At 52.1% G+C, this 27,882-nt stretch overlaps 2 protein-coding genes across 4 annotated transcripts in view; both read left to right on the forward strand.

Annotated features, from left to right (window-relative positions):
* Window positions 1-1,325, forward strand: part of BLK (BLK proto-oncogene, Src family tyrosine kinase) — a 76,785-nt gene extending 75,460 nt beyond the window's left edge. For 2 of the 3 annotated variants that reach the window (XM_082469288.1, XM_082469290.1), the window contains one exon: window positions 495-1,325. In XM_082469288.1, coding sequence (XP_082325414.1) covers window positions 495-700 — 206 coding nt within the window. In that variant the 3' untranslated portion in view covers window positions 701-1,325. Of the gene's footprint in view, window positions 1-363 lie in introns of all 3 variants that reach the window. The other variant, XM_082469289.1, reaches the window with a different exon arrangement.
* GATA4 (GATA binding protein 4) overlaps window positions 1-27,882 on the forward strand; it is a 343,627-nt gene that overhangs the window by 149,857 nt on the left and 165,888 nt on the right. The window lies entirely within an intron of this gene.

The raw sequence follows: 27,882 nt of genomic DNA on the forward strand, positions 1-27,882 counted from the left end.
GAGCTGTGTCCCCTTCATCCAGCAGAGGTCAGTGAGCCCCCAAACCTGGAATTCAGTTAAGGTCGGGGTCTGAACTCAGGTTTCCTCCAACTAGTTTGCCCTCAACTGAGGGCAGGTGGCCCCTCCCTTGGTCTTGCACCTTGGGTACAAAGCCCCATCTTGAGGGTCAACCCCCAGCCCCCCAGCCTCAGGCCCGAAGGGCTGGGGCCTCTTAGCAGCCTCTGGGAGGGGCTGGGGCCTGTTCACCAAGTACCTGCGCGGTGAGTGATGCTCGCCTGTGCCACGCAGTCACAGGTAAGCGAGGTGGGGTCCCATCCAGGAGGAACTGTCCCGCACTGAGATAATCTACAGCCTCGTTTCCAGCTGTTCTCCAAGCAATGGAAAGTAAATAATGGGATGCGTAAAGGTGGCACCAGCCGGGCTGCGAGGGCGGAGCTGGCGGTCGGTGCCTGGCGGGCCCCTCCGCCCTTCAGCCGCGTCCCCTCCGCCTCCAGGGATGAGCAACCCCGAGGTCATCCGCAACCTGGAGCGCGGCTACCGCATGCCGCGCCCAGATTCGTGCCCGCCCGAGCTGTACAGCAGCGTCATTGCCGAGTGCTGGCGCAGCCGGCCCGAGGAGCGGCCCACCTTCGAGTTCCTGCAGTCGGTGCTCGAGGACTTCCACACGGCCACCGAGGGCCAGTACGAGCTGCAGCCCTAGGCCCGTGTGCAACTGACGAGGACTCTTCACCCGGCGGCTTCCTCAGCCCCAGATGGGCTGGAAAGGCAGGGAGGGGTCGGCACGCCCATTTCTCAGATGAGCAAACTAGAGGTAGAGCGGCCTGGCAGGTGGGTCACGGCTTGGACTCCGGATCCAATCTCAGCACGAACCTTCTCCGGCTGTGTGCCCCTGGGCGAGTTACTTAGCCTCTCTGTGCCTCCGCCTTCTCATTGGCACAACGGGAAAGAACCACAGTTGTATCTACCTCGTATGTTCTTCACGAGGATGACCCGCTAAGGTGTTCAGAATAATGCCTGGCACACTCGTGTTTGTCATCATGTCATATAAGGCTTCCTGTGCTGGCACCAAAAGCCAGGCGTCTACTGCAGGTGACCTGAGTCCCGCGGGCTCCCACCGGACCCATACTGCGCTCCAGCACTTTGGGACTTTTCTGTAATAAAGTCACGAGATCTGACCTTTCCCGTGTCGTTCCTGGTGACAAGCCTGGACATCGCATACATGACCTTCGTGGTTGCATGAGTGGTGCCGCTAGGGACTCGCGGACGGCCCTGGGTGAAAATCAAGCCCCCAGCCCCCCAGGACAAGGGCGCAGACCCGACAGTCACTGCCTTTTAGGGCAGCTTGAGTAGGACCAGCAGGTGGCGCTCTCACCTCAGAAATCCTCGGCCTCCAGGTCTGAGTCGGGGTGGCGGGTGGGAGGGCCGTTGCTCTGCAAAGCGCCCCAGCTGACAGTGCGCGCACCGGGGAGGCGAAGCAGCCCTGGACTCCGGTGGTGCCCGGACCAGCCGCCTAAACTGATGAGGCGGGGATGGTAACACCAAGGAGGGTTCCAGGTTCCTCACTGTTCATGGTGGCTCCCCATGTGTCATGTTTTTGTTTTGTTTATAACAGATTTTCCTCTTTTGAGCTGTTAGGTTTACAGAAAAATAAATGAAAAGTGTAGAGAATCCCCATTTACCCCTCACCCCGCCCCCACCCCCAATTTCCCCTGTTATTAACACCTTGCAGTAGTGGCAGTACATTTGTTACAGCTGATGAGCTAACACAGACACATTATTATTAACTGCAGTCCGTGGTTTACGCTGGGATCCACTCTTTGCCTTGTATTCTGTGGGTTTGGACGGATGTATAATCCCATGTCGTCACACTACCATACGGAATATTTTCATCGCCATCCTCTGCGCTCCACCTATTCTTTCCTCTCTCCCTCCCCCTGAACCTCTGGCCAACAACTTGCCATGTTGCGACTCCTCTGATCATGTGACAGTCAAGGAGGTGGGAATACAGAGAAAGAAGCCAGCAACAGAGAGCGCACGCGGTGTTTCCATGGTCACACAGCTCATTAGTAGCAGGATAGGGTTGTGGCCCCAAGCAGAGCAGCTGGACCGTGGCAGCAGAGAATGGGGGATGCTGGGCCGGGAGAGCCTCACGGAGGGGCTGCCGAGCAAGCAAAGGAGGACAGACATCTGCATAGTATTGCTGTTTCCAGAGTGCGTTCCGAAACAGCCCCAGGAGGGATGGAGAGGCGGGCAGGGGGTCACCATTATTATGCCCAAACTCTTTTCCCAAATGAGGAAACCGGCAGAGACTCCACACACCAGGCCTGTCCAGAGGCTCTTAGCTGGCCAGTGCTGGACCCTGGATCTGAACCCGCTCTTTGCTCCCAGCCCCTATTCATGGCTGTGGAGGTAGTATTCTCCCAGCCACAAGCTGTCCGTGTGAGGGTATTGGAAAGGGGCCCAGGCCTGAGAGAGTGGAGCCTATGACCGCTGCCCCCCACCCAGAGCTCTGGTAAGGAGTTCGCCCCAGCCTCGGACCCCTCGTGGATTTTGTGCTTCCCCTTCTCCCTCCCTCCCCAGAGCCAGGGCATTTGCAGTGCTCTTGTAAAGTGAGTAACAGCAAGACCTTTGGGATCGGATACACCTGGGTTCAAATTCAAGCGCTTCCTCTCCCGGGTGTGTGAACTCAGACACTTTGCTTGACTTCCCTGAGTCTCGATTTCTTCATCTGGAAAATGGGCACACTAATAACTCCTATGTTATAGGCTTGTTTTGAGGTTTAGACAAACTAGAACACATGGGATGTTTATCCCAGTGCCTGTCTTATGGTAAATGCTCAGAAACTTTAGCTCTTTTTTTTTTTCTTTCTTTTTTCTGGCTGCGTTGGGTCTTTGTTGCTGCACGCGGGCTTTCTCTAGTTGCGGTGAGCGGGGGCTACTCTTCGTTGTGCTGCAAGGGCTTCTCATTGCAGTGGCTACTCTTGTTGCAGAGCCGGGTCTCTAGGCGCCCGGGCTTCAGGAGTTATGGCACATGGGCTCAGGAGTTGTGGCTCACGGGCTCAGTTGCTCCGCGGCATGTGGGATCTTCCCAGACCAGGGCTCGAACCCGTGTCCCCTGCATTGGCAGGCGGATTCCTAACCACTGCGCCACCAGGGAAGCCCGAGCTCTTATTATTTTGACAGCCCCCAAAGAAAGGCCTTCAAAGACCCTGATCCACAATCTCCAACGGCCTTAACTGGGTGTCCCCTGTCCTCTTTGTCTCCCAGGGTGGGATTCCAACTGTGCCCCTCAGCGTTTTGTTCTCTATTGGTTGCTAGGAATTTTCTTTGTCTGCTCTCACACTGCTCCCACCCTCGGGGCAGAACTGCGAGAAGAGCAGCCCCGGGGGTTGAAGTCAGGGACCTGGGTTTACCCAGCACTTTCCAGCTGTGTGACCTTGAGTTAGTAACTCAAGTCCTCTGAGCCTCAATTTCCCCTTCTACAAGCAGGGAAGAGCAGTGACTCCCTTGCAGGGTTGTTTTCAGGATTTAAAGAGACTTTGAGTTGGTGCATTTGGCTGCAGTAACAAACCCCACAGCCTGGGGGGCTTCAACAACAGACATTTATTTTCTCACGGCTCTGGAGGCTGGAAGTCCAAGATCAAGGTGTCAGGAGAGTTGTTTCTTTTGAGGCCTCTCTCCTTGGCTTACAGATGGCCGTCTTCTCCCTGTGTCCTCGTCCTCATGTGGTCTTCCCTCTGTGTGTGTCTGGTCCTTATCTCCTCTTCTTACAGAGACAGCAGTCGTGTTGGATTAAGGTCCAGTCCAATAACCTCATTTAATTTAATCACCTCTTTAAAAGGTCCGTCTCCAAATACAGCCACATCCTGAGGTCCTGGGAGTTAGAACTTCAACATAGGAATTTAGGGGAAGCAAAATTCAGCCCATAGCAAATAGTGACACATAGACATAATATAATAATTATTTCTTCTTTTGCATCTTCCACTCTACCTTCCCAGTGCAAGACATACAGTAGGTGTCAATGTATCCTTGTAACTGACCAGTTTTAAAAACAAGAATGTTTAGTGTGAATAAACTTCCCATCTACGAATAAGGAAGAACCAAAGCTAAGCTGAAAAACCAGTGGACCAGCTCTCAGCAAACTCACACACAAAATAATCCAGATTTACGCAAAGGATACAACTGTCTCCAGTGATTTAGCTTACAAAGGGGTCCACCGCATATTCCTTTAGGTATTTTAAAAGTAAGGCTCGGGGCTTCCCTGGTGGCGCAGTGGTTGAGAGTCCGCCTGCCGGTGCAGGGGACACGGGTTCGAGCCCTGGTCTGGGAGGATCCCACATGCCGCGGAGCAACTGGGCCCGTGAGCCACAACTACTGAGCCTGCGCCTCTGGAGCTTGTGCTCCGCAGTGAGAGGCCGCGATGGTGAGAGGCCCGCGCACCGCGATGAAGAGTGGCCCCCGCTCGCTGCAACTAGAGAAAGCCCTCGCACAGAAACGAAGACCCAACACAGCCAAAAATAAATAAATTAATTAATTTTAAAAAATAAATTAAAAAAAAGTAAGGCTCAAGTTTCCCCAGGCTTCATGTTGTCTGGGGGTTTTTTTAAGTGTGGTAAAATACACACAGAATAAAACTGACCAACTTCGGCACTTTTTAAGTTCAGTAAGTGTCAAATACAGTCACATTGTTGAACCACCATCACCACCATCCATCTTCAGAACTTTTTCATCTTCCCAAACTGAAAGTCTGTTCCCATTAAACACTAACTACCCATTCCAGCCTCTGGCTACCCCCATGCTACTTTCTGTCTCTGAATTTGACTATTCTCTGAACCTCATATAAGTGGAATCATACAATATTTGTCTTTTTGTGACTGGCTTATTTCACTTAGCATAATGGCCTCAAGGTTCATCCAAGTTGTGGCATGTGTCAGAATTTCCTTCCTTTTTAAGACAGAATAATATTCCATTGTATATTGTATATATTGCATTTTGTTTATCCATCTGTCGATGGACACCTGTCAATGGACACGAGTTGTTTCCACTGTTTGGCTTTTGTGAATAATGCTGCAATAAACACGGGGGTACAAATATCTCTTGAGACCCAAGCCTGGATCATCTAGTAGTTCTATTTTCAATGTTTTCAGGAACCACCATACCGTTTTCCACAGCAACTGCACTATTTTACATTCCCACCAGCAGCCCACAGGGTTCTGATTTCTCCACATTCTCACCAACACTTGATATCTTCTTTTTTTTGATAGTAGCCATCCTAATGGGTTTGGGGCAGATAGTGTCATTTTAATAGTATTAACCCACGTTTCTGTGACTTTGGACCCCATAGGACCTCAGTCCTCTTTGATGTCTGAGTTTCCCAAGTTTTTTTTCCCTGTATTTGCTGGTGACAAGCCTCTTCAGGCCGGTGCCTCTGAAGTTCTGCTGTTTGCGGCCGGGGGTTGGGGGCTTCGTGGGCCTAGCTGAGAGGTCCCTGCTGGATGGAGGTCTCAGTGGTGGGGGGGCGGGCAGGACTCTATTCTGGGGAAAGGACTCTATTTCTGTTTTCCCCCTGAGTGAGTCTGCCCAGCGCTGCCTCGGGGTTAACTTGCCCAAGGCTCTCACCAGCCATCCCCAGGTGGGTCTGCATCCGTGGGCACGTGTTCAGACCTCCACCCCAACATGTTCACAGGGAAGAAACACATCCTGTTCTGGGCACCCAGCCGCAGAGGCAACAAGGAGAGAATTGAGGGCAGCGGCCACCATGATTCGCAGGCAGATCAGGGAAAACAGACAACTGACATAGGCTTGTTCGGTGCATCCCACAGCCAAGCTGAGCTCATAAAGTCTTCTGGATTAAAGAAAGAGCCAACCTTGACACCATGTGTACAATCTGAGCTGAACAGACCTTCATGACCAGTCAACATTTATTGGGTATAAAGAGAGAGGTAGATCCTATGATCCTCATTTTAGAGATGAGGAGACTGGGGCACAGAGAGGGTAAGTAACTGGCCCAAGGCCACACAGCTGGTAAATGGTGGAGTGAGGACTCACCACTCTTAACCATTCTTCTAGGAAGAATCTGGTCTAGATGTTTCAAACCTCAGAGCCCTGGGCATCCATGCTGGGCTCTCAGGAGTAGGGGGCTAACAGTTGGGGGGAGGGCGGATGGGAGAAGGCCCCCCCATTTCAAGCACGGCAGCCCTTCTTGCTTCTGATTCACATGCTCAGCTGCCTCACAAGGGTCATTTGAAGAGAGTGTGGCTTTTAAATTGTTTTGAAAATCAGTCATCTAGTCCAACCCTCCCTCCACCCTCACCCTCTCACAAGTGGGAGACTGAGGCCTAGATAAGGATGCATAGCCACACAGGGTCCACACAGCAGGGCCCAGCCCTCCAGGTCCGGTCCTTCCTCTGCCCACCCCAACTCACCTGCTTTCCTGGTGGGCAGATGTTAGTTTACTGCAGGTTTTTTTTTTTTTTGAAAATAGACATCCTTGTAATACTTGAGAACTCTCCAAATCGGATTAGTTGGTTCCCTGGAAAACCTCAGTCTCTTTTTTGTTTGTTTGTTTTTGGCCACACCGGCATGTGGCTGCGGCATGTGGGATCTCATTTCCCCGACCAGGGCTCGAACCCGTGCCCCCTGCATCGGAAGTGCGGAGTCTTAACCACTGGACCGTCAGGGACGTCCCAAAACCTCATTTCTGAACCGTGACAGAAGAGCTATTCGTTTGATGGAACAGAGTCTAGCGCCTTTAAGACGTTACTCACGTGAGTGGGGCCCCAAGGGTGCTGCACCTGACAGTCTACAAAGGGCGGCGTCCCCCGGCTGGGCGTGGCCTCGGGCGCTCCTCGCAGAGCCTCTTAGATGCGTGGCTGCCTTGCTCTCTGCTCGTCCCGGATGCGGATGCGGAAGGCAGCGAGCCTGAGGGTGCCGCTCACCGTCGCCTTGCTGGGGTGGGGGGCTCGGAACGCCGACCCGCGCTCCTGGCTCCGCGTCCAGCACTTAAGGGACCCAGCAAATGGCACCGGGATGAAAAGTGAGGAGCGAGGTGGACGCAGCCCACATGGGGCCGCTGAGTGGCCATGCGGGGCCATCCTTTTAATAAGGTTAAGCAAGCCGTTCCCCGAGGAAGACAGGAAGGTTCCGTGAGTGCCTGGTGGAAAAGAAGCAAGGAAGGGAAACCTCTGGTGCTGCCGGGGCCGCCAGGCTGGATGGAACCTCATCTTGGAGACAGTAACTGTGGTCCCCAGAGAGGTGAGGTGGCCAGAGCCCCTGCGCGTGAGGTCGGGACTCTGTTGATGATTCACGGGGTAACAACTCCGCCTGACAGCAGCCGAGTAGCTAAAAATAGCCATCAGGGAACGTCCAGGAGATACTTGGGGAGCAGAATGGTGGGTGCATGGAAAGGTCTGACTGGCACCGGCAGGGACTTTGTGGACGTCGCAGGTCCTCCTTGGCCCTGGAGGGGTCCAGAGACAAGGAAGACAAGAAACTGTTCCCAAAGAGCTCTTAAATATGCCTCGTTCATGGGAGCGTTTGTCGCACATCCATCGCTGTGCTCACAAGCATGGGCGCGGAGGCAGTGTCGCCCACCCTTGTTACCTGCCCAGCGCCCAGCTCCTGCTTCATGTACAAGACCGTGTTCAGCCCACGTGACAACCCGCAGGACTGATTCTGTTATGAATGCCCTTTGTATCGATAGATGAGAAGACCATGGCTGTGAGAGGTGAGGTCACCTGCAAGCTTGGGCATCCGGGACGCAAGCCTCTGTGCAGGGCCTCCTCCTGCGGGAGTTCCTGGGAGAGTGAGGGGGGCACGGCTTTGCTGGAGACACAGCTGGCGCTGCCCCAGACCCATCCGCGGGCGGGGCCCAGACCCCTGTGGCCTCGCTCCCTGGCCGCTTGCCGCGCCTGCTGCGGAAGGACGGGCTTTGGAGGAACTAGGCCGTGTTCGCTTCACCTCTTGGCTCTGCCTCTTACTGGCTGTGGAATCCCTGGCAAATTATTTAACCCCTCTCGGCCTCAGTTTCATCATGTTTAAATTGGACACAAACGTACCGGCTCACAGGGAAGCCGAGGACGAGCTGCGATAATGTGCATAAGGCTTCGGGTGTGGGTCACGCGTGCAGTAGAAGGTCAGTACGTGCACGCCCCTCCCCCGTCGGGGCCCAGGCTGGACAGCAGCTCCCTGGGGTCACCTGGGAGTCAGTGTGGGAGCCCAGCCTGCCCACCCCAGGGCCCGTCTGCCTCCCCTTTCCAATCAGCTTGGCCCCTGGGCCACCAGGTCCCCGTGGGCAGCAGAGGCTGTCGGGGCTGATGGGAGCCAGTCCCAAGGGATCTGAAGGCAGATTACGGAGGACTGATGAGGTGAAGGGGATAGCTGCCCGTGAGCTGACAGCATCGCCTGCGAGGAGGGGAAGGCGGGAGGGCAGGGGGTCCCTAATCTCGGCCTGAGGCCTTCTGGAAGGACAAGGGTGCCATCTGGAGGCACCTCTGCTGGAGCCTTTCCCTCTGGGCCAAGGTCACTCTGAGGCTCTTGGTTAAAATTAGCCTCTTGCGCATCACTCTGGACTGAACGGCCTTTCCCATGAGCCCCAGGACCTGGGCTTGCACAGACCAACTGGCCTGTGAGCCCTCCGCCCTCCAGAGGGAAGTAGAATATGTGGCCTCTGCTCCAGAGGCTGGACGAGAGGGGTGGGGCGTGTGCACGCGAGGGTGTACGAGCGCACGCACCGGCGGGCCTGCCTGCACGCGTAACTCACCACGCCAGGGCACCTGGGAAAGAGACTTAATCCCAGAGTTGTGCAAACTTTCTGCCATTGGCATTATTTCTTGATTTCTTACTCATTTCTAGCCCCTAGATTAGAACAGCAGGCCCACTGCACCCCCGTGCACCCCACCTGAGATTAAGAAAAATATGCAGGGCCTCCTGAATCCCAGATGACCCACAGATATTTATTAAGTGAGTGAGTAAATGATAAAGTGAAATGAGGAAAGGTTTGGCCAGGCTGTCCCTTCTGTTGAGCTGGGCTGTTTCTTTTTCCCACTGTGTCCCCAGCCCCTGGTACAGAGCCCGGAACATAGAAAGTGCTCAGTGGATATTTGTCAAATACATGAATGAATGGGGACAAGTTGCTATTTTGCTCTTTGCCCACATCCGATAGATAGTAACATATTAAAGTCAAAACAATACGCCCAATCAGGGCTCAGGCAAGGATGGTTTGAGCCACATCAATAAGGGGGCTGAGGCTGGGAAGACAAGAGCCAGTGGTCGTGGCTCTGGGGGCTGGAGTCCTGTTCAGCCAGGTGGCCTTTGGCAAGTCAGCTGACTCCTCAAGCCCAAGTCCTCCCTTGTCAAGTGCACCCACTCCGCGGGGCCTTACCTTGCGTGCATGACGCAGGCCGTGCCTCTCCAGCCCTCTGCAGAAAGCCTGGCACATGACAGGCGTTCAATAAAAGGGTAACTGTTACTATTAGTACCAGATTTTTGCAACAGAAATGAGGGCTAAACATCCAGAAGCAAAGGATGGGATCACTGCTAATCCTGCAAAGGACATAAGAGCCTCAGGAAGGACGTGAAGAAGTTAAAAGTGTCAGATGGGGAGAAAATATTTGCAGTAGCTGTATAAGGATTACTGCAAAGAAAATGTAAGGAGTCCTTCCCGTTTCTAAACAACCTAAAGACAAATGGACAAATGATTGACATGGGCGTTGCACAGAAAGACAACTACAAACAGCTAATAGCATAGGGAGAGGTGTCCAGTCACAGCAGTAAATGGAAAAGTGCAAATTAAATAGTAATGCAATGTTTTTGCCATCAGAATGGCAAAATGGCAATACTGCTAATATCCAATAATATTGGTGATGATGTGGGAAAATGGTTACCCTCATTGGTGTCAATGGGAGCGTAATTTGATAAAAACGTTTTGGGGAGCATTTTTGGCAGTACCACTCAAAATTTGAGATGCATACATACAGTGGTGGAGTAATTGCACTTCTAGAAAACTACCCTACACTAAAACATGCCCTGGTTCTCAAAGACATGTGTATGATACCCTTCGCGGCCACATTCTGTCTTAGCAAAAGCAAACATTGAAAACAACTTGGAGGTACAACCATGGGGAAGATGTAAGTAAATTTAGGCACATGTATTTTCTGGACTCGTATTCTGTCATTAAAATGAATGGGGCACTTCCATATGCTATGGAAACATGCCCAAGATATGTTGAGTAGTCGGGATGGGGAAGGTGCAGAAAAATACACATGGCATGATTTTACACACACACACACAACTTTGTATTTATCACACAGACCCTTACACATATGTACAAGTGCAGCAAAGGGACCAGAGAGAGCCCAGCATGACCTGGGGTGGAGGTGAGGGCTCATGGGACAAAGGCAGATGAGGGAGGGGCTCACAGTTTACTCCGTCCTCCACCGGCTCGAATCTTTTAGGATGAGAATGCAGTAATGCACTTGGAGAAAAAAAGCCAGGCAGCGTCAGTGATGGATTGTGTGATGCAATTGCGCCTGGTGGCAGAGATGGGGTGACGTGACCCCGGGGTTGGGTCCGGCCCTGGGGCTCCAAGCGGCCTCCTGACGCTGGGCCTCATTTAACACCCCCCCTCCCCGATTCCAGCCCACTTCCTCTCCAGATAGTGCCCCCCACCAGGTTATCAGCGGCCTCCTCACAGGGAAGCCAGCTCGGCACCACACCTTTAACGTGCAGTCACCAAGCTTATCATCCTGCACTGAGGGAGGCCGGGCGGGAGGTCCAGGGACCAGACAGGGCTGGTTGATGGCGACCAAGCCCCTCCCCTCATCCTAATGGAGTAGGGGGTGGGAGCCTAACTTCCCACCACCAGCGACTCCTCCCTCCATGACTCGGACATCCCTGTGACAGTCTTCAGACCTCAGGCTGACCTCGTTTCCTACAATAACAGTCGTGGCACTTAGAAGGGATTGCACGCCTACCATGGGTCTACCACTGTGCTAGTTGGGGGCCTGCTTTTTTGCTTCTTAATCTTTATACCTAACGGGGAGGTATGGAGTGATGAGGAAACACTCAGAGATATTAAGTGACCAAGGTCTCCAGCAAATATGTGGCAGAACCAGGTGCTATGGCATCTCAGGGAAGTGTGCGGGAGCCGGGGATTTGGGGAGCTTTGGAAAAATCTGGGTAAAATCCCTTCATGAGTTGAGAGAGCAGGAATCTCTGGTCTTTGAAGAAGCCACCTGGATTTTCGGAGGCGTACCACCTGCTCCCAGCTCCACCCCTATTTGGTTACGCAGCCACAGCTCCCTGTGGGTCCTGATGCTATTTTTTAGTGGACGAAGCTGTTCCAGGCCTCAGCCTAGAAAGGACCCTCAGACCATCAGACCTGGAGAGACTCAGAGCTCCCCTGATCTCCCCTGCCTGGGTGCAACCTTTGTGTGCTCTCCAGCAAGTCCCCTAAATTCTCTGTGCCTCCGTTTTCTCTTGGGAAAGTTGTAGTTCGTCCTGTGTCCTGGGGTTCTAGGACTTCCCCTCAAGACTCAGGGGAGCTGATGTGGGGAAATGACATCAACTTCTTGGTTCTCTCTGAGGCACGTGGTGACTCCGCTCCTTTCTGCCAGGATCATTTCCCAGTTTGACTGAAAGTGCTGGGGACCCCTCCCCAAGGGTCCAGGGGGAAGAAGATCAAAGAGCAGCGGGGTGTCATGGGGGCGGGTGGGCTATGGAGGGGGCGGGGGCCACGGTGTGGGGATGTTATAACGGGTGGGCTTTAGGGAGGCTGGGAGGATTGTGTGGTTGGTCTTGGACGCAGCTAGAGCAGAGGGCAGAGTCTCCTGAACCCCGAGCCCCCAGCAGCAGGTCGGAACACGTTTGTGAACCTTCTGGGAAAACAGCACCCAGGCGGGCTGGTAGAATAGACGGAGCTGGCAGGGGAGGTGGACGCAGAGAGGCTGGCGGGGCACCGGTGGCAACCACCTGTGGCTGGAGGCATCTGCAGGGCGTCCTCCACAGTGGAGTTGGGCTGGGGGCGGCCAAGGCCCAAGTGGCGGCTGCGTCTTCGTGGGGACTCTTTCTGAGCCGAGCATGGATCTTGGGGACTCGGATTCACCCAGCACATACGGCATGAGCGCTGACCGGGTGCCTGGAACTAGGTACTTCGTGTGTATCATCCTGTCTCACGGTAAAAACCCCACGGGAAGGCACAGGTGAGGAAACTGAGGCCCAGAGAAGGTGGGTGAACTGCCCAAACTCGCACAGATGAGGAAACTGAGGCCCAGAGAAGGTGGGTGAATTGCCCAAACTCGCACAGATGAGGAAACTGAGGCCCAGAGAAGGTGGGTGAACTGCCCAAACTCGCACGGCTTTAGACTTCCAGCCCAGTCCCCTGTCCATACTCCTCAGCTGGGGACGTTTGCAGGATGGGGACCTGGCTGCTTGCAGCACAATGGGCTCTGGATGAATTGTGCCGGGAACAGGCTGCTGGATGAGGAAGGACTTGGAGTAAAGCAGGATATCAGAGTTCCAATCTGGGTCTTTCCAGCAAATTCTCTTGGGTCAGTGCGACCCTCTCAATATTAGGTTAGACCATACAAACCTGCCATTTTTGTTGGTCAAAAATAATTGAATATTACCAATTTCATAGGTTCAACCTAATAGTATGGAACAATCTTACGAAAAAGTGTCTGGAGACCGAGGGCTAGAGGAAATGACCTCTCTCTGGCTCAGGATTCTATGATTTGTCCCTTGAGTTTAATTGCAAGTGTGATCAGCCCTACTGGGGCAATGGCTGGGACCCAGTAGATTCTATATCCACTACTACCACCACCCACCCAGGGGAGCTGACAGATACATGGTCTTGAACAAGCCCCTTCTCCCATGGCTGGTGAGCCCTAAGGCTAACGTGCCGCATCCCCTGGGAATGGGGCTAGGGTAAGACAGGCCATCTACCCACTGACACTGAAACCCCCAACCGTCTCCTCCTCCATCTCTCCCAGTTCCTTATGTCCCACAAGGATTCCGGATCCCAGATGGTGATGTAAAGGCTTGGGGGGAATTCGAGTGGTCTTCAGGCCAGGGCTGTAGAGTGAGGCAGGGGTTCTGGAGCTGACACACCTGGATTACCATCCCAGTGCTGTCATTTCCCAGGTGGGGAGTGCCCCCAGGAAAGGCGTTTACCCCATCTCTGCTACATACCTCGGCTTCCTCAGCCACGGAATCTGGATAGTACCCGTACCTACTTCCAGGGCTGTGGTGAGGGTGAGTGAGGTAGTGTCTGTAACGCGCCCAGGAGATGCTAGCCAATGTTTGCTTTATTGTCCCTGCAAGCCGCGTGCATTTATTAAGCACCTGTGTGGAGCCGGGGCTGGTCCAGGGGCCTGAGGGAGCCTCCCCTAGTTTCCCTCTTTGCTCCACCCCCGCCCTTGCCCTGGCTGCGTCGTTGGTGGTCTCGGGCCCACCGCAGCACTGAATCCCTGCGATAACTCTGGGGTCACGGGGGTCAGCCTGGGGCCAGCAGCTGCTCAGGCATCGGATCTCTCCACGCTCCCTGCTGATGGGGGGCTGTGTTGGAGGCTCGAGGCTCTCAGAGACGTTGGTGTAAACACCGAGATGAACACGACAGCATCCGCAGCAAATCTGGATGAGCCAGGAAGCATCTCTCCCTCTGCCGGAAGACACAGGCCTGGGGGGAGGGGGTCCTGGCCAAGAAAGCAGCATCCCAGCCTAGGAGGACCTGTCCCAAAGACCCAGTACTCACAGGTGTGCCCAAGGTACCTTGTGCAGATGGTGGGGTAAGGGATGGGCCTTCTCTGAGGCCCCCTTTCCTGAAACACCGCCCCTCTGGCATTTTTACTCCTGGCATTCCCCCTTATACTCCTTTGGATTCCATGGGACCACTGTGAACCTCAGTCTCTTCTTCTGCAAATGGAGGATAGTGCCTCCTCTTGCTTGGCCTGTAATATTTGTGAGCATCGGATTGTGCGGCACCCATTGCAGTGTCCGGACACAGAGACTCACTCAGTACCAGTCAGCACCTTCCCGCTATGAGCTCTGCCCTCCCCAAAAGTCCCTTCCTAAGATGCTAAGGTCCCTGGGATGGGCCAAAGAGGCAGCGTGGTCTGTGACATCCGTCAGTGAAGGAACACGGAGATAGAATCACAGAACTTTGAAGCGGAAAGGCCCCTGCAGAGCTGGGCAAACCCAGTCACACTTCTCTCCTTTGTGAAGGCGACAGGGCTTGTGGTCAGCTGGCTCAGGTGGGCCCTCCACTCACCAGGTGTGCGGGCTTCAAGCAGGCTCTCAACCTCCTGAACCTCAGCATCTGCGTCCTAACGTGGGGGTAATAATTATGTCCGCTCTGCTGATGAGGGGAGGTATGAGAAAATGTCTCACTAGTTATTTGCACTGTTTTCAGAGGCTCAGGTAGCTAAGTGTTTCCCCAAATTAGCTGGGAGTCAGTCTCACCAGGCCTGACCCTTAAGCCTCCTCCCTTCCCTGGTCCACAGAGGCGGCCAGTCCGGGGTCTGGGCCGAGCAGCCCGGGGCTGAAGCCAGGCTGCAGCACCGCGAGTCCTAATTCAATACCAGTAGCTGCTGTACGGGGACCGCTCGCTGTGGGTCAGGCCCACCACACACTTGGCTTGTTCATTGTTCCCCATCATCCCCGAGGTACAGATGCCCTGACTTCCCTTTCCAGTCTTCCCGTGGGTGGCATGTGCCGGGGATGGCGCTGAACTCGAGGGATACACAGTCAGGCACGGACCCTGCCTGAAAGGGGAATATGACTAAATTATAGTCAAAACCACAAAAATAATGGAGGCTACCATCTACTAAGCACTTCCCATGTCCAAGCGCTTACTACACCCTCAGAGTTTGATCCTATTATGTAATTCTGCCCTTATGAAGTGGGTTCTAGTCTTATTCTCATTTTATGGATGAGAAAACTGAGAACTGATTAGGCAAACAATCAGCTGAGACTGGATTGCAACTTGGGTCCTTCTGACACCAAAATGCTTGCCCTTCTTCCTACAGTTCTTTCTAGATATTCTCCCCGTTAGTCCTGTGGATGAAGCGCGGCCTACAGTAAATGCTCAGCATCTTAAATAATTGTCATCCTTTCTGTCTTCCTCCAGCCATGTTTGTTCTGGGTCACTCTGGTTCCTCCCCTCTCCCCGTCACCCCATCTGGCTTCCCAGCGTCCTTCACATGACCTTGCCTCCCCCAACCTTGAACTTCTGCCACACCAGACCCAGGATCCCCGGCCCACTGCCTCAGCCTCCACCTGCTTCAGAGGACTGAAGAGCCAGGAAATAATTGCTTAGTGAGTGATCAATACACTGACATCTTCAGATACTGAAAACACTTTGATTGTGATCTCCTCTCCCTGATCAGGACCGTTCGTAAGAATCTGTGTAAAGACTTACATTTCCTCTTCATTCTTTTCCTCTACACATGCCTTAAAGTAAGCAGCAAAATACTTTGGACTCAACTTCCTCCAATAGATTCTGTGGTTCCTGCAACCCTTCCCAACTTCCCCCCCTTTTCCCTATAAAATTAAGCTTCCCTTCCTTGTTCTCTGGATTTGCCTATGGGCCTCCATAGTTCATGCCTCCTGAATTGCAATTCCTTTGCAATTCTCAAATCAACTCACTTTTACTGGTTTAAAAAAAAAAAGTAAGCAGCAAAGAAGAGGTGGCAGGATATGCCAGGAGGGGAAAACGAGGGGTCCGGAAAATCTCCAGCTAACAATCAGGACTGAGTTTCTAGTACCCACCCTGGCCAGGCTAGTGGGTGTGCAGACCGCAGGGTGTAAGAATTCTGGGGCCAGGGAGACACCACGTTTCCACTTACAGCACGGTCTCTAAGGGAAGTCTGGCACCTGCCTGACAGCTCACGTTCTTTATCCTGCCAATCTGGCCTCACCCACCTTGAGAGGAGGTGGAGAGCCCCAGGGTCATTTCATGCTCTGCTTCACGTTTCCTTCCTTAGGTCAATTCTTCCCCTGAACTTGCAAGATCCACCTCAGATGAGTTCAGGATCTGCCTTGGAGTCTCTTACCTTCTATTTCCTGCCTCTTAGATCTGTTGGAATAAGGTTACAGCCACAAAACACTTACGTAGCCAGGCACCTTAGATGCATGACATCCTGACTTGCCTGGTGCGATTCAGGGATGTCACCTTCTCCCCCTTCTCCTCCCGGAAATGAAGCTTGCCTACACCATTAAAGTAAAATGAAAGTTGGCTGTCCATCCAACTTCATAGCAGCATTATTCACAACAGCCAAAAGGTGGAAATAACCCAAATGTCCATCAACAGGTGACTGGATAAACAAAATGTGGTCTATCCATACAATGGGGATATGCTTCAGCCTTAAAAAGGAAGGGAATTCTGACACATGCTACATGGATGAACCTTGAGGACATTCCACTAAGTGAAATAATCCAGTCACAAAAGGACAGATACTGCATGATTCCACTAGAATAGTTAAATTCATAGAGGCAGAAGGTAGAATGATGGTTTCCAGGGGCTGGGGGGAGGGGGAATGCAGAACTAGTGTTTAATGGGTACAGAGTCTTCGTTTGGGAAGACGACAAGTTCTTGAGATGGATGGGGGTGATGGGTTCACAACAATGTGAATGAACTTAATGCCACTGCACTGCACACTTAACACTGGTTAAGATGGCAGATTTTCTGTTAGCATATTTTGCCGCAATAGAAAAACGAAAAAAAACACACAGTTGGCACCTAATTTGGCAAAGAGTAGACCCAAAAACTGTTTGTTGAACAAGTTATCTTTGTTTTAGAATCTGGGACTCCCCTGCATGTACTTGGAGAGCATCAGCCCCGTTGCTCACTGCCGTGTCCTCTGGGCCTTAAGCAGTGCCTGGCACATGGCGGGCCCTCAGCAAGTAGCTGATGAAGGCATGAGTTGAGAAGACCACAGTGGAAATCCTTCTTGCCCTCATTCTCACCTCCCACTCCACCCACCGTCTTCCCTTCTCCATCCTCGTCAGAGAGCAGTGGTCAACCGTCTCGGTTCCGATGCCCGCAGTGGTAGGGACCTTTGGGAGTCACTTTGTTCATGCTTTTTCCTTCAGGCAATCGATGTCTAAGTTTTCTTTTTTTTTTTTTCTGTGATGGATGTTGTGGTTTTTTTTTGTTTTTAAATTTACTTATTTATTTTTATATTTATTTTTGGCTGTGTTGGGTCTTCGTTTCTGTGCGAGGGCTTTCTCTAGTTGCGGCGAGCAGGGGCCACTCTTCATTGCGGTGTGCGGGCCTCTCACTATCGCGGCCTCTCTTGTTGCGGAGCACAGGCTCCAGACGCGCAGGCTCAGTAGTTGTGGCTCACGGGCCTAGTTGCTCCGCGGCATGTGGGCTCTTCCTAGACCAGGGCTCGAACCCGTGTTGCCTGCATTAGCAGGCAGATTCTCAACCACTGCGCCACCAGGGAAGCCCGATGTCTAAGTTCTTAAAGGCCGCTAAAGAAGGGGTCCCTCTAACCCCCTGTGTCATGTATTTGATGCTCTGTGATCCATGGGACATTCTTCTGTCTTTTCTGCTCTAATTTAAACCTCCCACACCCACCCACCCAATTCTTCTCCCCTGAGAAATGTGAGGAGGCTCTGAAGACAGGTGGGGGAGGCCTCGCAGGACTAAGCGGGGGGGGCGGCGGGTGGGTTAGAAACAGGACTCAACCCCCTCTGAAATCCTATCAGCCCAGACAACACGTTACGAGGATTAATGAGGCCTCTCCTGGAGCTGGAGCTGGATGATACACCCTCAGGAAGTCCCTCGACCAAGTCTTGGAATTCTCAGCCTCTGCGAGGCCAAGTGGAGGCAGCTCTAAGGGGCCCAGGCTGAGTGGGCCATCATTTTGGAGCCTCTCTCTGACGAGGCTGTCTCCAAGAGGCCAACGGTGGCCAGTTCGTGATTGCCGGGTCCCACTGAAACCCAGGGAAGTAATTGTGCAGCAAAAGGGCACAAATAATGTCAACACTCCCAAATTAGGCAAATGAATTCCATCCGGTAAGGAGAAGGAAGAGGTTCCCTGACTAAAGGAACGTCTGGCTTGGAAATATAAAGAAATGATGAAGTGGCCTTACCTCCCAACATTCCTGGGATGGAATGTTGATGTTCAATCAGTTTTCCACAGATCTTATAAGGTTATGGAAAACTAGTATTACTAGTATAAGAAGATAGTAAGTGTAGCGGCTAAATGGTTAATTAAACATGGAAGCAGGATATGTGTTTCTATGGCCATGATGACTTATTCCCACAAGAGAGGTCACACTGCTGTCTCTCCCTGTGCTTCGTATGAGAACTGATACAGGATTACAACAGAGTTTCCCAAAGATGTGCCCGACAGCTCTATGTAATCTCTCCTTGAGATAGTAATACATATTGCATACTTTAAAGTGTGAAAAATACTTCAAAAAAGAAGTTTGTTTTACTTTGCTTAATCTAGCATTTCTCCAAATTAATTTTCTACAAAAACCTTTCTCCACTAATATCGTTCTGTGGAAATAGAATTTCTAGGAACATACTTAGCAAAATGCTTCAGTATATCATTCAGATACCCTTGACTCATCCCATGAGTCATTGAACAGTCAATGTTCACTCACAAAGACACGTGTGGTCCAGGCACTGGAAACGCAGAGTACATGATGCAGTCCCTGTTCACCAGACGTACACTGTATGGGGGACACCACTGTCAACTGGCTTCGCAGGGGCTGTGTAATTCCACAAAACACTGAATAGGAGTTGGAATAGTGGGCAGCGTAGGGTCTGGAGACGCCCGGGAGAGGGCACCTACCCCAGGTCAGGCATCGGGGAGGGCTTGCCATGGCACAAGCTGCTTGAGCTGAGCTTTAAGTTGAGGAGTTAGCCAGGCTCGTATTGGAGAAGATTGTTTTAGAAAGAAGGAAAAGCTTACGAGGGACTTCGAAACACCAAGGAAAAGAGCTTACGCAGGGGATGACTAGAGCAAAAGGTGTGCATAAGGGGATGAGAGAGGAGAGGCTGGAGAAGAAGATGGGGAAAGATCCTGGAATCTACTGTCTTGAGGAGTGTCGGCTTCGTCCTAAACCATGTGGCACCATGGAGGGTCTAAGCGTGTGGCTGTCTCCCCTCCTGATACCGCTGGGTTGAGAAATTTAACCGCAGTAGCCTGGGGGCAGGTCAGGAGGGGCAGGAGCTGAAGAGACAACCCCAGCACAGGGGATGGGAGAGACTCTAGCCGGGACCTACCATCGTGGGCAAAGGCAACATCCAGGCAAGCAGTTTTATCAGAAACGTCAGCCGTGGGAAACCTTGCAGTGGATGCCAGTCTCTGCATAGTCAGGAAATTCTGTGAGGCAGGGGGACAGGCCTCTAATCCTGGGGGCACAGGGGAGAGAGGAGATTGAGATATAAAGATCTAGGGGAGCTTTTTTTTTTTTAAAGAGGAAGCAGTGGTCAGGAGGTGAAAGGGAGTGGTGGGAATTGGGGTACAAGTGAGAACTTGGTGCCAAGGACAAAAATCAAAGCTTTGGTGACACAGGAGTAAACATGAAAACCAGATTCATCAAGATTTGTATCAGAGCTTGGAGTGAAGGTGGGAATTAAGTGGTCTTTGCTGTGAGGCAGGGGAGCTGAGAAATAGGCAGGTCCCGGCCGGAGAGCTGCCCCTGCAGGTCTCACCCACCAGACTCACTGCCCAAAGCAACCAAACTGTTCTGAGCTAGTGCTGCCCTCTGGTGGCTAGAGATAAAAAGCGAAAGACAGATCTCTAGGTAGGCATCTCCCCTTTCTCTTTGAAGGAATTACATACACTCTGCCCTCACCTCTTTACAACGTTCTGTGGTTCTCTGTCCAAAACTTAGTTCACTCCAGATCAGACACTTGCTCACATATACACATGTTCCCTCTTAACTCCTGCATCTCTGCCTTAGCTCACGCCCAGTGTTCTCAGGGGAAACCTCTCCCCCTTCCTATCTTGCTTTCTTTTATTCTTTCCTGAATTTTGTTTTGGGACAGGGGAGATTTCGTTAAATGACCCCAGTCACCATTAATAAAAGACAGCAAAGGATCTGTATGAATGGAAGGAAAATATATTAGGTTTGAAACTAAGCACAATTTTTAAAAAGCAGAACAATGTTATCAATCTCTACAGCACAGTACTCATAGGTGGTACTCAGGAGCCCCCCTCGGGTACATGCAAAAATCTCCATCTATTTCTCCACCTGCTTCTGATTAAAAATCTATGTCTCCTCGAGAACTTGCATTTAGGAAAGGGAAATGATTGCTTTATTGAATCTGTTATTTTGTTCATGTAAATTATGAGCTTGCAAGAGCATTTACTTTTTGTTGCAAATACATGTCATTTTAGACAATGGGTTTGAATAGATTGGGAGGTGGGGTAGGGGATTGGAACTATTACATTGTTTCCACAAGGAAGTGTGTTACTATTTTCAAACAAACCCATCCATAAGTAAGGGCTGCCTGAAGCATCACTTCCTTAGCGTCCAGGTTGAGACAAGGTCTACGGGGACGAATGCAGGTGTGATGGGGACAGCAGATCCCTACGTGAGGAAAGAGAAGCCTCACTGACTGCACTCCTTCTAGAACTACTATCAGGAGGCCGGCACTGGACAAAGGGACCCAGGCGCAGAGGAGCAAAGCCAGAGCAACTGTGAGAACCAGTTTCTCTCCTAGCAACCGTACAGAGCATCTCTCAGAACTAAAGACAAAGCCTCCCTGGCAGTTCCTAGGGTGGCTCCCACCTGCTCCCTTGTGCAGGGAGGGAGACTTCCCTTGTGAAGCCAGCACAGGCTGTGCAGTTACCACGAGGCTCCCCTGGAAGGCCCACAAGTTAGGAAAAAACCAGAATGATCTTTTGCAGGCATCGGTACAGCTCAGCAGCTCGAACCACGGGTTCCTGCACCTATGAAGAATGCCCTCTGTGCCACGGTCCTGGGGGCGCAGCAGCAGCCAGGGCTCCTGGCGCAGGTCTCGGCCCCTCTGTCCCTGTCTCTCTCTGTCTCTCACACACACACACAGATCCAAGCACGTTCTGACCTAGACCTCTCCTTATCTGGGCACGAACAGCGGCCTGTGTTCTCCCACAGACCAGGAGAGCACCAGCCACCCTCAGGGACGCTTTGCTCCACCGTTTGCAGAGTGACCCCCCTGAAAGCCGAGGGAAACTGACGGTTTCCCTTGAGCAGGAACTCCAGGAAGGTCTCCCTCCTCCATGGACCCCAGAGAGCACAATCCTGCCTGAGCCAGAGAATTGGGGGACACGATGGCAACCGCAGAGGTGACAGGCGGGGCTCCACATGAGCACGTCAGTCTCGTGCTTTTTAAGAAGAGAACGGAGGACATTCCTTCCTTGCCTTTTTCTTTCTTGCCTCTTCTCTGCCCTCCTGGCTCTCAGGATTTCCAGTCCTTTCCCATGTCTGTTGATCCCGCCATGTCCACACAGAAGGCCCTGGGGATTCTTGGAAGGGCATCTTGAACTTCATTTTCTGCACAGCACTTGTCATAAGACTGAGAAATCGTCAACTGTCCACATGGAAGACTGGGGTGCTGCCGGAGGCTGGGGCCTGGGTACCACGCCCACCCTGCGTGCCCCGCTCTGGCTCTGCGTTCAGCCCTGCCTCTCCCGCCCCCCGTCCCTGCTCGGGGCCGCCCTCCTCTGCTTCAACCCTCGCAGCTCTCCTGTTCCCCAGGGTGGCTATCTGACCGCCCATCAGCTGGACAAAGCATTTGTCAGCTTTAATGGATGTACAACTCCCAGCCCTGACATGTTTTATGCATCCCTGGGGGCTTTGATCTCCTTGTCTGCGTACATAAATGAGAGGATTACCGAGCCATCCAGAACAGGGCACCAAAAATGTCTTTCACTGGGGTGCTTTTGCCTCCAGCAGATAAGAGTCATAAGCCGAAATCCCGGGAGCCATTAGGGCCCCGAGCTTGAGGGTAACTCTGCTCAGGGAGAAGTGGTTCAGGGGGGCTGGCCTAGGAGGCGCTCCCTGTCACAGCTCCCCGATATTGTTTATATCTGGGTGATGCGGATAAAGAAACCGGTCAGTTCTGGCACCGCCCTCCCTCCCGGAAGATTACGAGCAACTGTGGCTGACATTTGCCAAGGCTGCCTGGACTGACTCGGCGGTGGCATATGGTTACTGTCAGGGATTTCTGGACGTGCGGGCTGGGACTGGACACTCGGGTGGGGACTGGTATTTTTAGGACACTTTGAGTTCTCAGCTGGATTTAGGCCAGCTGCCCAGACGGTGCAAAGCGGCAGTGTCACTCCCGCCTGGCCCCGCCTCCTGAGAGAGGGAGAGAGGGAAAATGAAAGTGCTTATTGCCCGCACCACCTGACGCCTGGTGGATGCTGAGGGCTGGTGTTTGGAGGTGGGGTTCTTTGAATGCTCACCCAGAGTTTCCAGATGGCAGCACGGACATGGCAACCAGCAGAGAGATTGGGGAGGGGGGTAAGATACCATCAGGGAGGTGGCAAGGGTCCTCGTTAACCATCAGCCAGGTGAGGGGGCCTCATAAGTTGCTCAGGTGAGCTAACAGCAGCTCTGATCCCGATTCTCTGGCCCCCATTTGTTTAATAAGGCTGCCGTATCTACTGACATATTTATCACATGCGCCTATATGTTCTAGGGACAGGTGAGTCACTGGCAAATAAGGTACACTGCTTCCTTCAAGGAGCTCAAGACCTTATCGTCATTTTCCTTTAGTAAAATAACAGGAAAGGCTCCCGGGGTTGAAAAGGCCGCCTAACCCAACCTCACCTAATGTTTGAGGATCTTCTACAGTATCACTAAGAAAGAATCATCTGCCCAAGCTTGAATACTTCCGGTGACGAAGACCTCACTACCATAAATCTTTGACACCTTTGATTATTGTAAAGCTCACCCTGGGTCAGAACAAAATTTGCTTTCCCATAGTATCTACCCCTTGGTCTTACTCCTTGTCTCTGGGGCAGAGTAGCATGAGTGTAACTTGCCTCCACAGATCTTGTGTGGAGTAGTCTCTAACCCACTGGCAGGTCATACTCCACATCTGACAAACGGCAAGGAAAATTAAGTAATGTCTAAGTCATGCCCCTCACCCAACCCCTGGCCACCCACTAACCCATCCAGGGCCTTTGTGAATTAGACGAACGTGTCTTTCCCCAAGGCACATTATCGCCACCTGCTGGCAAATCGTCACAATGCACCACTTCCTGGGGACTTGGTCCTCCCAACATTGAGGTTCCCTTTTCCTTCGAATGTGAGAAGGAAAGTTGAGGAGTCCCTACACTGGAAGGGGTCAGTGATGTGCAATCTAAACCCAAAGTGGTTTTTTAAAATTATTTTTTTAAAGACCAAGCAAAACATTCTTAAGCATCTAGAGCAATCCTTCTCCAAACTTTCAGAAAGCGTCTCACGCTCCCAGATGCTTTAAGCCTCTGTTCCCGACTCTCTTCCTTTCCTTGACGCTTTCTTTCATTTTCTTTCCTGCGTTGCTGCCTCATCCCCAGGACCCCAGTCCTTGCTGACTGGTTCAGGAGTGGATGGAGGGGGTCTGCGGTTATAAATTATGATGCCCACTAAAGAATAAATCGGTTTTATACGCCTCCCACCCTGAGCCCTGGGAGCTCTCAGAGTTCAAGCTCAGTCATCCTGACTCCCTCCGGGTCTGAGGGCTGAGCTGGGGCCCGTCTGGGGGCAAGAGGTCCCGCCCTGCCCTCCAGTAGCTTCCAACCAGTAGAGTGTGTCACTTGGACTTGACACAAACATTTCCTTCTTGGGAGAAAAGGCCACCGTATGAGTCTGATGTATTCAGTCATTTCCAGCAAGCGACTCTCAGTGCCAGGAACACAATGCCAGACCTCAGATAGGCACAGGTTTGGGCAACAAGCAGACTTTGCTCTCTCTCCTGCTCAAGGCACCTGGGAATGCTGGCGTGGGGAAGGGTCTACCTCCCCACGTACAAGTCCCCAGACAACTCTCGCCCTCTGTTCCTGGACATGTTTGGCAACTGTGTGCAGTGTGGGTTTGTGCAGGAGGTAACACCTGAGCTGAGTCATAACAGGAGGGAGATTTGGAAAGGTGGAAACAACCCAAGAGTCCACCAATGGATCATGGGTAAACAAAATGTGGTCTAGCTGTACAATGGGATATTGTTCAGCCTTAAAAAGGAAGGGAACTCTGACACAGGCTACAATGAATGAACCTTGAGGACATTCTGCTAAGTGAAAGAAGCTAGTCACAGAAGGACAAATATTGTATAATCCCACTTACCTGAGTAATCACACTCATACAGACAGAAAGTAGGATGGGGGTAGCCAGGGGATGGGGGGAGGGGAAAAGGGGAGTTCGTGTTTAGTGGACACGGAGTTCCAGTTTGGAATGATGGGCAAGTTCTGGAGATGGATGGCGGTGATGGTTGCACAACATTGTGACTGTACTGAATGCCATTGAATTGTATGCCCCAAAACAGTTAAAATGGGAACTGTTCTGTTATGCATATTTTACCACAATTAAAAACCAAAAGGATAGGTATATTTGGAGGCTGGCAGGGACAGCATTGCAGGAGGTGGGGCAGCTGGAGTAGTGGCGTGGAGGGGCTCTATTCAGGATCGGAAGTAGAGTTTGAACTCCTCAGCACAGTCATTTATCTGGAAAAAGTCACCCTCCATCTCTGAGCCTGTCTCCTCCTCGAAGGAAGTGTGACAGTACTAACCCCAGCCCAGTCTCTCTCATAAAGGATGGATGAGGAACAGCCTCTGTCAAATCCTTTATAAACCACAGGAGCATCGAGATTTTTAACTGGGCACTTCAGGCCTAAACGTATTGAGGCAATGGATCTCCACTTTAGTCAAAGATGGGGTAGAATCTCCTTGAAGAAAGATCTGGAGACCCAGGTACTACAGGCATCCTTCAGCATCTCGAGGACCCTTACCCACAAACACTCACTCAGACCTGGCTGAATCTGCTTTCTTGGTTGCCTGGATACCCCGGTACTAACTGGGACCATACCATCTGCCCCCTCCCCGCTCTGCCCTCATCATTCCCTCTCGGGACCAATCACGCTCCCAGGAACCCCTTCCCTCCCTGCACTGGGAGCGTCCTTCCCCCACCACGATGGCTCTGGCTCGCCAGGCTGAGATGTGCTCCGAGTGGGAACTTGAACTGAGCCGTCTGTCCCCTGGAAGCTGCACCTACGTCCATCGTTGGGGACCACCAGGCCACCCCAGGCATCCGCCTGTGCGGCTCCTCTGTGGGGTGGACTGCTTTGGAGGCCAGCCCCCGGATTCAGAACTAGAAGACCTGGATTTGAGTCCCAGCTGCAAAGCTGGGTGTTCTTAGAATGTCACCAACTTCTTGGAGCTGGGGTTTCCTCGTATGTGACCTGTGACGTGGGAAGGTGTACCTGTCTTGCCTTTTTCACCAGATTGTTTCAGAGACCCAAAGGGGATAATAAATGCAACAGGGCATTGCTGATTATAAGTGGACTGGCAAATATGAGGGGATACGTTACGGTCCTGAGTGCTTGAGCAGTGTCTATACTGTCCTTAGTAAAGGAAATTTCAAGTTCCAGACAAACACCTCACAATTCTTCCTCCCCGTAGACACCTCTAGGCCTAGCTGGTTGACAGGCTCCATCCACAGGCACAGGAATGAGTTAGGAGGGGCCTTCAGATGCCACGGATTCTTTAAAAGATGTCTATTTCAGTGGCTGAATTACTGTTTCAAATTTCTGAAATGCCGGAGAAGCAAAAGCTGCCTCTGACCACGTGTTGCTGCCTCCCAGCCTGTCTCCCGAGCCGTCCTCCCCAGGGGCCCCTCCCGGGTGAAGGGCAGAGCACAGTCTCCCCCTGCAGCCCCACACTGCACAGCTCCAGCTCCTCGGGCTGGAGCTTGGACCCGGTCCAGCCCCGGAGCCAGGATAAAAACTCCACTCTCCTCCGAGCATTTGAGCCAATTAAAAAGACAAACGACCACTGGCTTATCTTTCCTTCTTCTCTGCCCCTCCACCCCTTTCCACCCCCATGGCCCCCTCCCCTCCAGGGAATGGGGCTAGGGACCTCCGGGCTGTGCTTCCCTTCTGTAACAACAAGGCTCCCCCATCCCTCTCTGCTGCCCCCCAAACCTGCCCTGGGCCTTTCAAGGTCTTGAGGGATGGATCAGCTCTGGGCTGCTCCTGGACCTTCTGAGTGTCCCCAAGCCCTCGGGCTGGAGGACGGACAGTGGAGGCATAGGAGTGAACTAGGAGAAAGTAAAGCAGAAAGGCCACAGGCTCAGATGACTTTTTTTTTTTTTTTTAAATGAGAAAGGCTTAGAGTTTATTTTCAAGCTCTTGCCTTGGAGCCTGGAGCTTTAACAGAAGGCTCTATTTCTGGAGGGGCATTTAATTCATTTGTTTTATGGTTAAGATGACCGGGTCCCCTGCCTTGAAGGAGGGCCAGCCTGCCCAGGAAATAACAGTAGCTTTGGAGGTGGAAAGCCCTAGGTCTATTCCAGTCTCCAACCCCAGCAAGCTCTGAGACCCAGAGCAACTTACTGAAGCCTCTAAGCCCGCACGCCCATTTGTCAAATGCCTCTCTGATAGGAGGGTTAGAAGGAATAAGATATCATGCATTAAGTGCCTGGCACAGCATCGGGCACACACAGGGCATGCCATCAATATCCATCAATTCTCTTCCCTGCTGTGGAAACCTCAAGACATTTATTCTTCCTCTGTGACTCATACCTTCACCTCCTATCATAGCTTATTTAAGGGTCTCATAAGTATCATCAACAGAAAGTTTATCTTGAAATCTAACTGAAGAAAAAAAAAATCTTTGATACTGTCTCTCCCTGATGAACTCCTCCTATTCATCCTTCAAAACCCAGTCCAATTGTCACCTCTCTGGCATTAACCTTCTCCACCATTCTCCCAGCACCTTGATTACACTTCCATCTTTACTCTGCAATATTGCAATTGTTCCACTAAGTTAATGAGTATTTACTGAGTGTCTGCCACACGTGAGGCACACTTGCCAGTTCCAGGGACACCTTGGTGAACAGGATGAAGGAAATCCCCGCTGTCCTGCAGCTTATATTCAAGTTAGAAGAAACAGACATTTTTTTTTTTTAATTCTAAAAAATAAGCAACTTGTCTGTCTCCTAGACAGTGGACTCTTTGTCTTCTTCCCCTTTGTATCCTGAGAAACTGCACAGTGCCGACAGAGTGGGAAGCTCGGCAAATGTCCATTCTCTTCTCCAGCTTCATTTTCGATGTTTCTCTCCTCTGGGAAGATGACTAAGGCCTGTTCACAGGCCCTTTTGGCGGTCAAGGTCCATTGTTCCTTAGGTCTGAGCAGCTATAAGCACCCCCATTTCACGGCCACACCAGCAGACTTAACAGCCCGCCTGATATGGACAAAGTTCCCTCAGACTCGCTGCTGCGAGACAGAGTGCGTGGCAGAGAGGCTGGACCTGCCTGTCACCACCAGGCTGGGCCCAGGAGGGCTGCGTGTGCAGGCTGGGGGCAGCCCGGCTGACGACCAGGCACCGTCTGCTGAGTCGTGGAGCCGCTTCTGAGAAGCCCCCAAGAGGCAGGGACCAGCAGAGGCTGAATTCCTTCCTGTTCCCCGCTGCAGCCAACTCTCCGGAGAGGAGCATTTTGGATAATGTTTGGCTCAGCCAAGGCAGGGAGTCACTGGGGTCCTAGAATAATGGCGCCAAAAAGGAATTCAGAGATCAGCCAGCCCAAGTCCCTCACTGATGGAGAAGACAACTAAGACCCAAAGTAGGAAAGAGTCATGCTTTAGATTAACAGGATCGTGGCAATCATCTGCTTCAGGAAGGGAAACTTGTGGATTTTATGCTCCTCATCCACTTTTAGCACACATCACTGACCAGTTAT

This window comes from Balaenoptera physalus, assembly GCF_965194825.1.
Source record: "Balaenoptera physalus genome assembly, chromosome: 7".
Classification (NCBI taxonomy): Eukaryota; Metazoa; Chordata; class Mammalia; order Artiodactyla; family Balaenopteridae; genus Balaenoptera; species Balaenoptera physalus.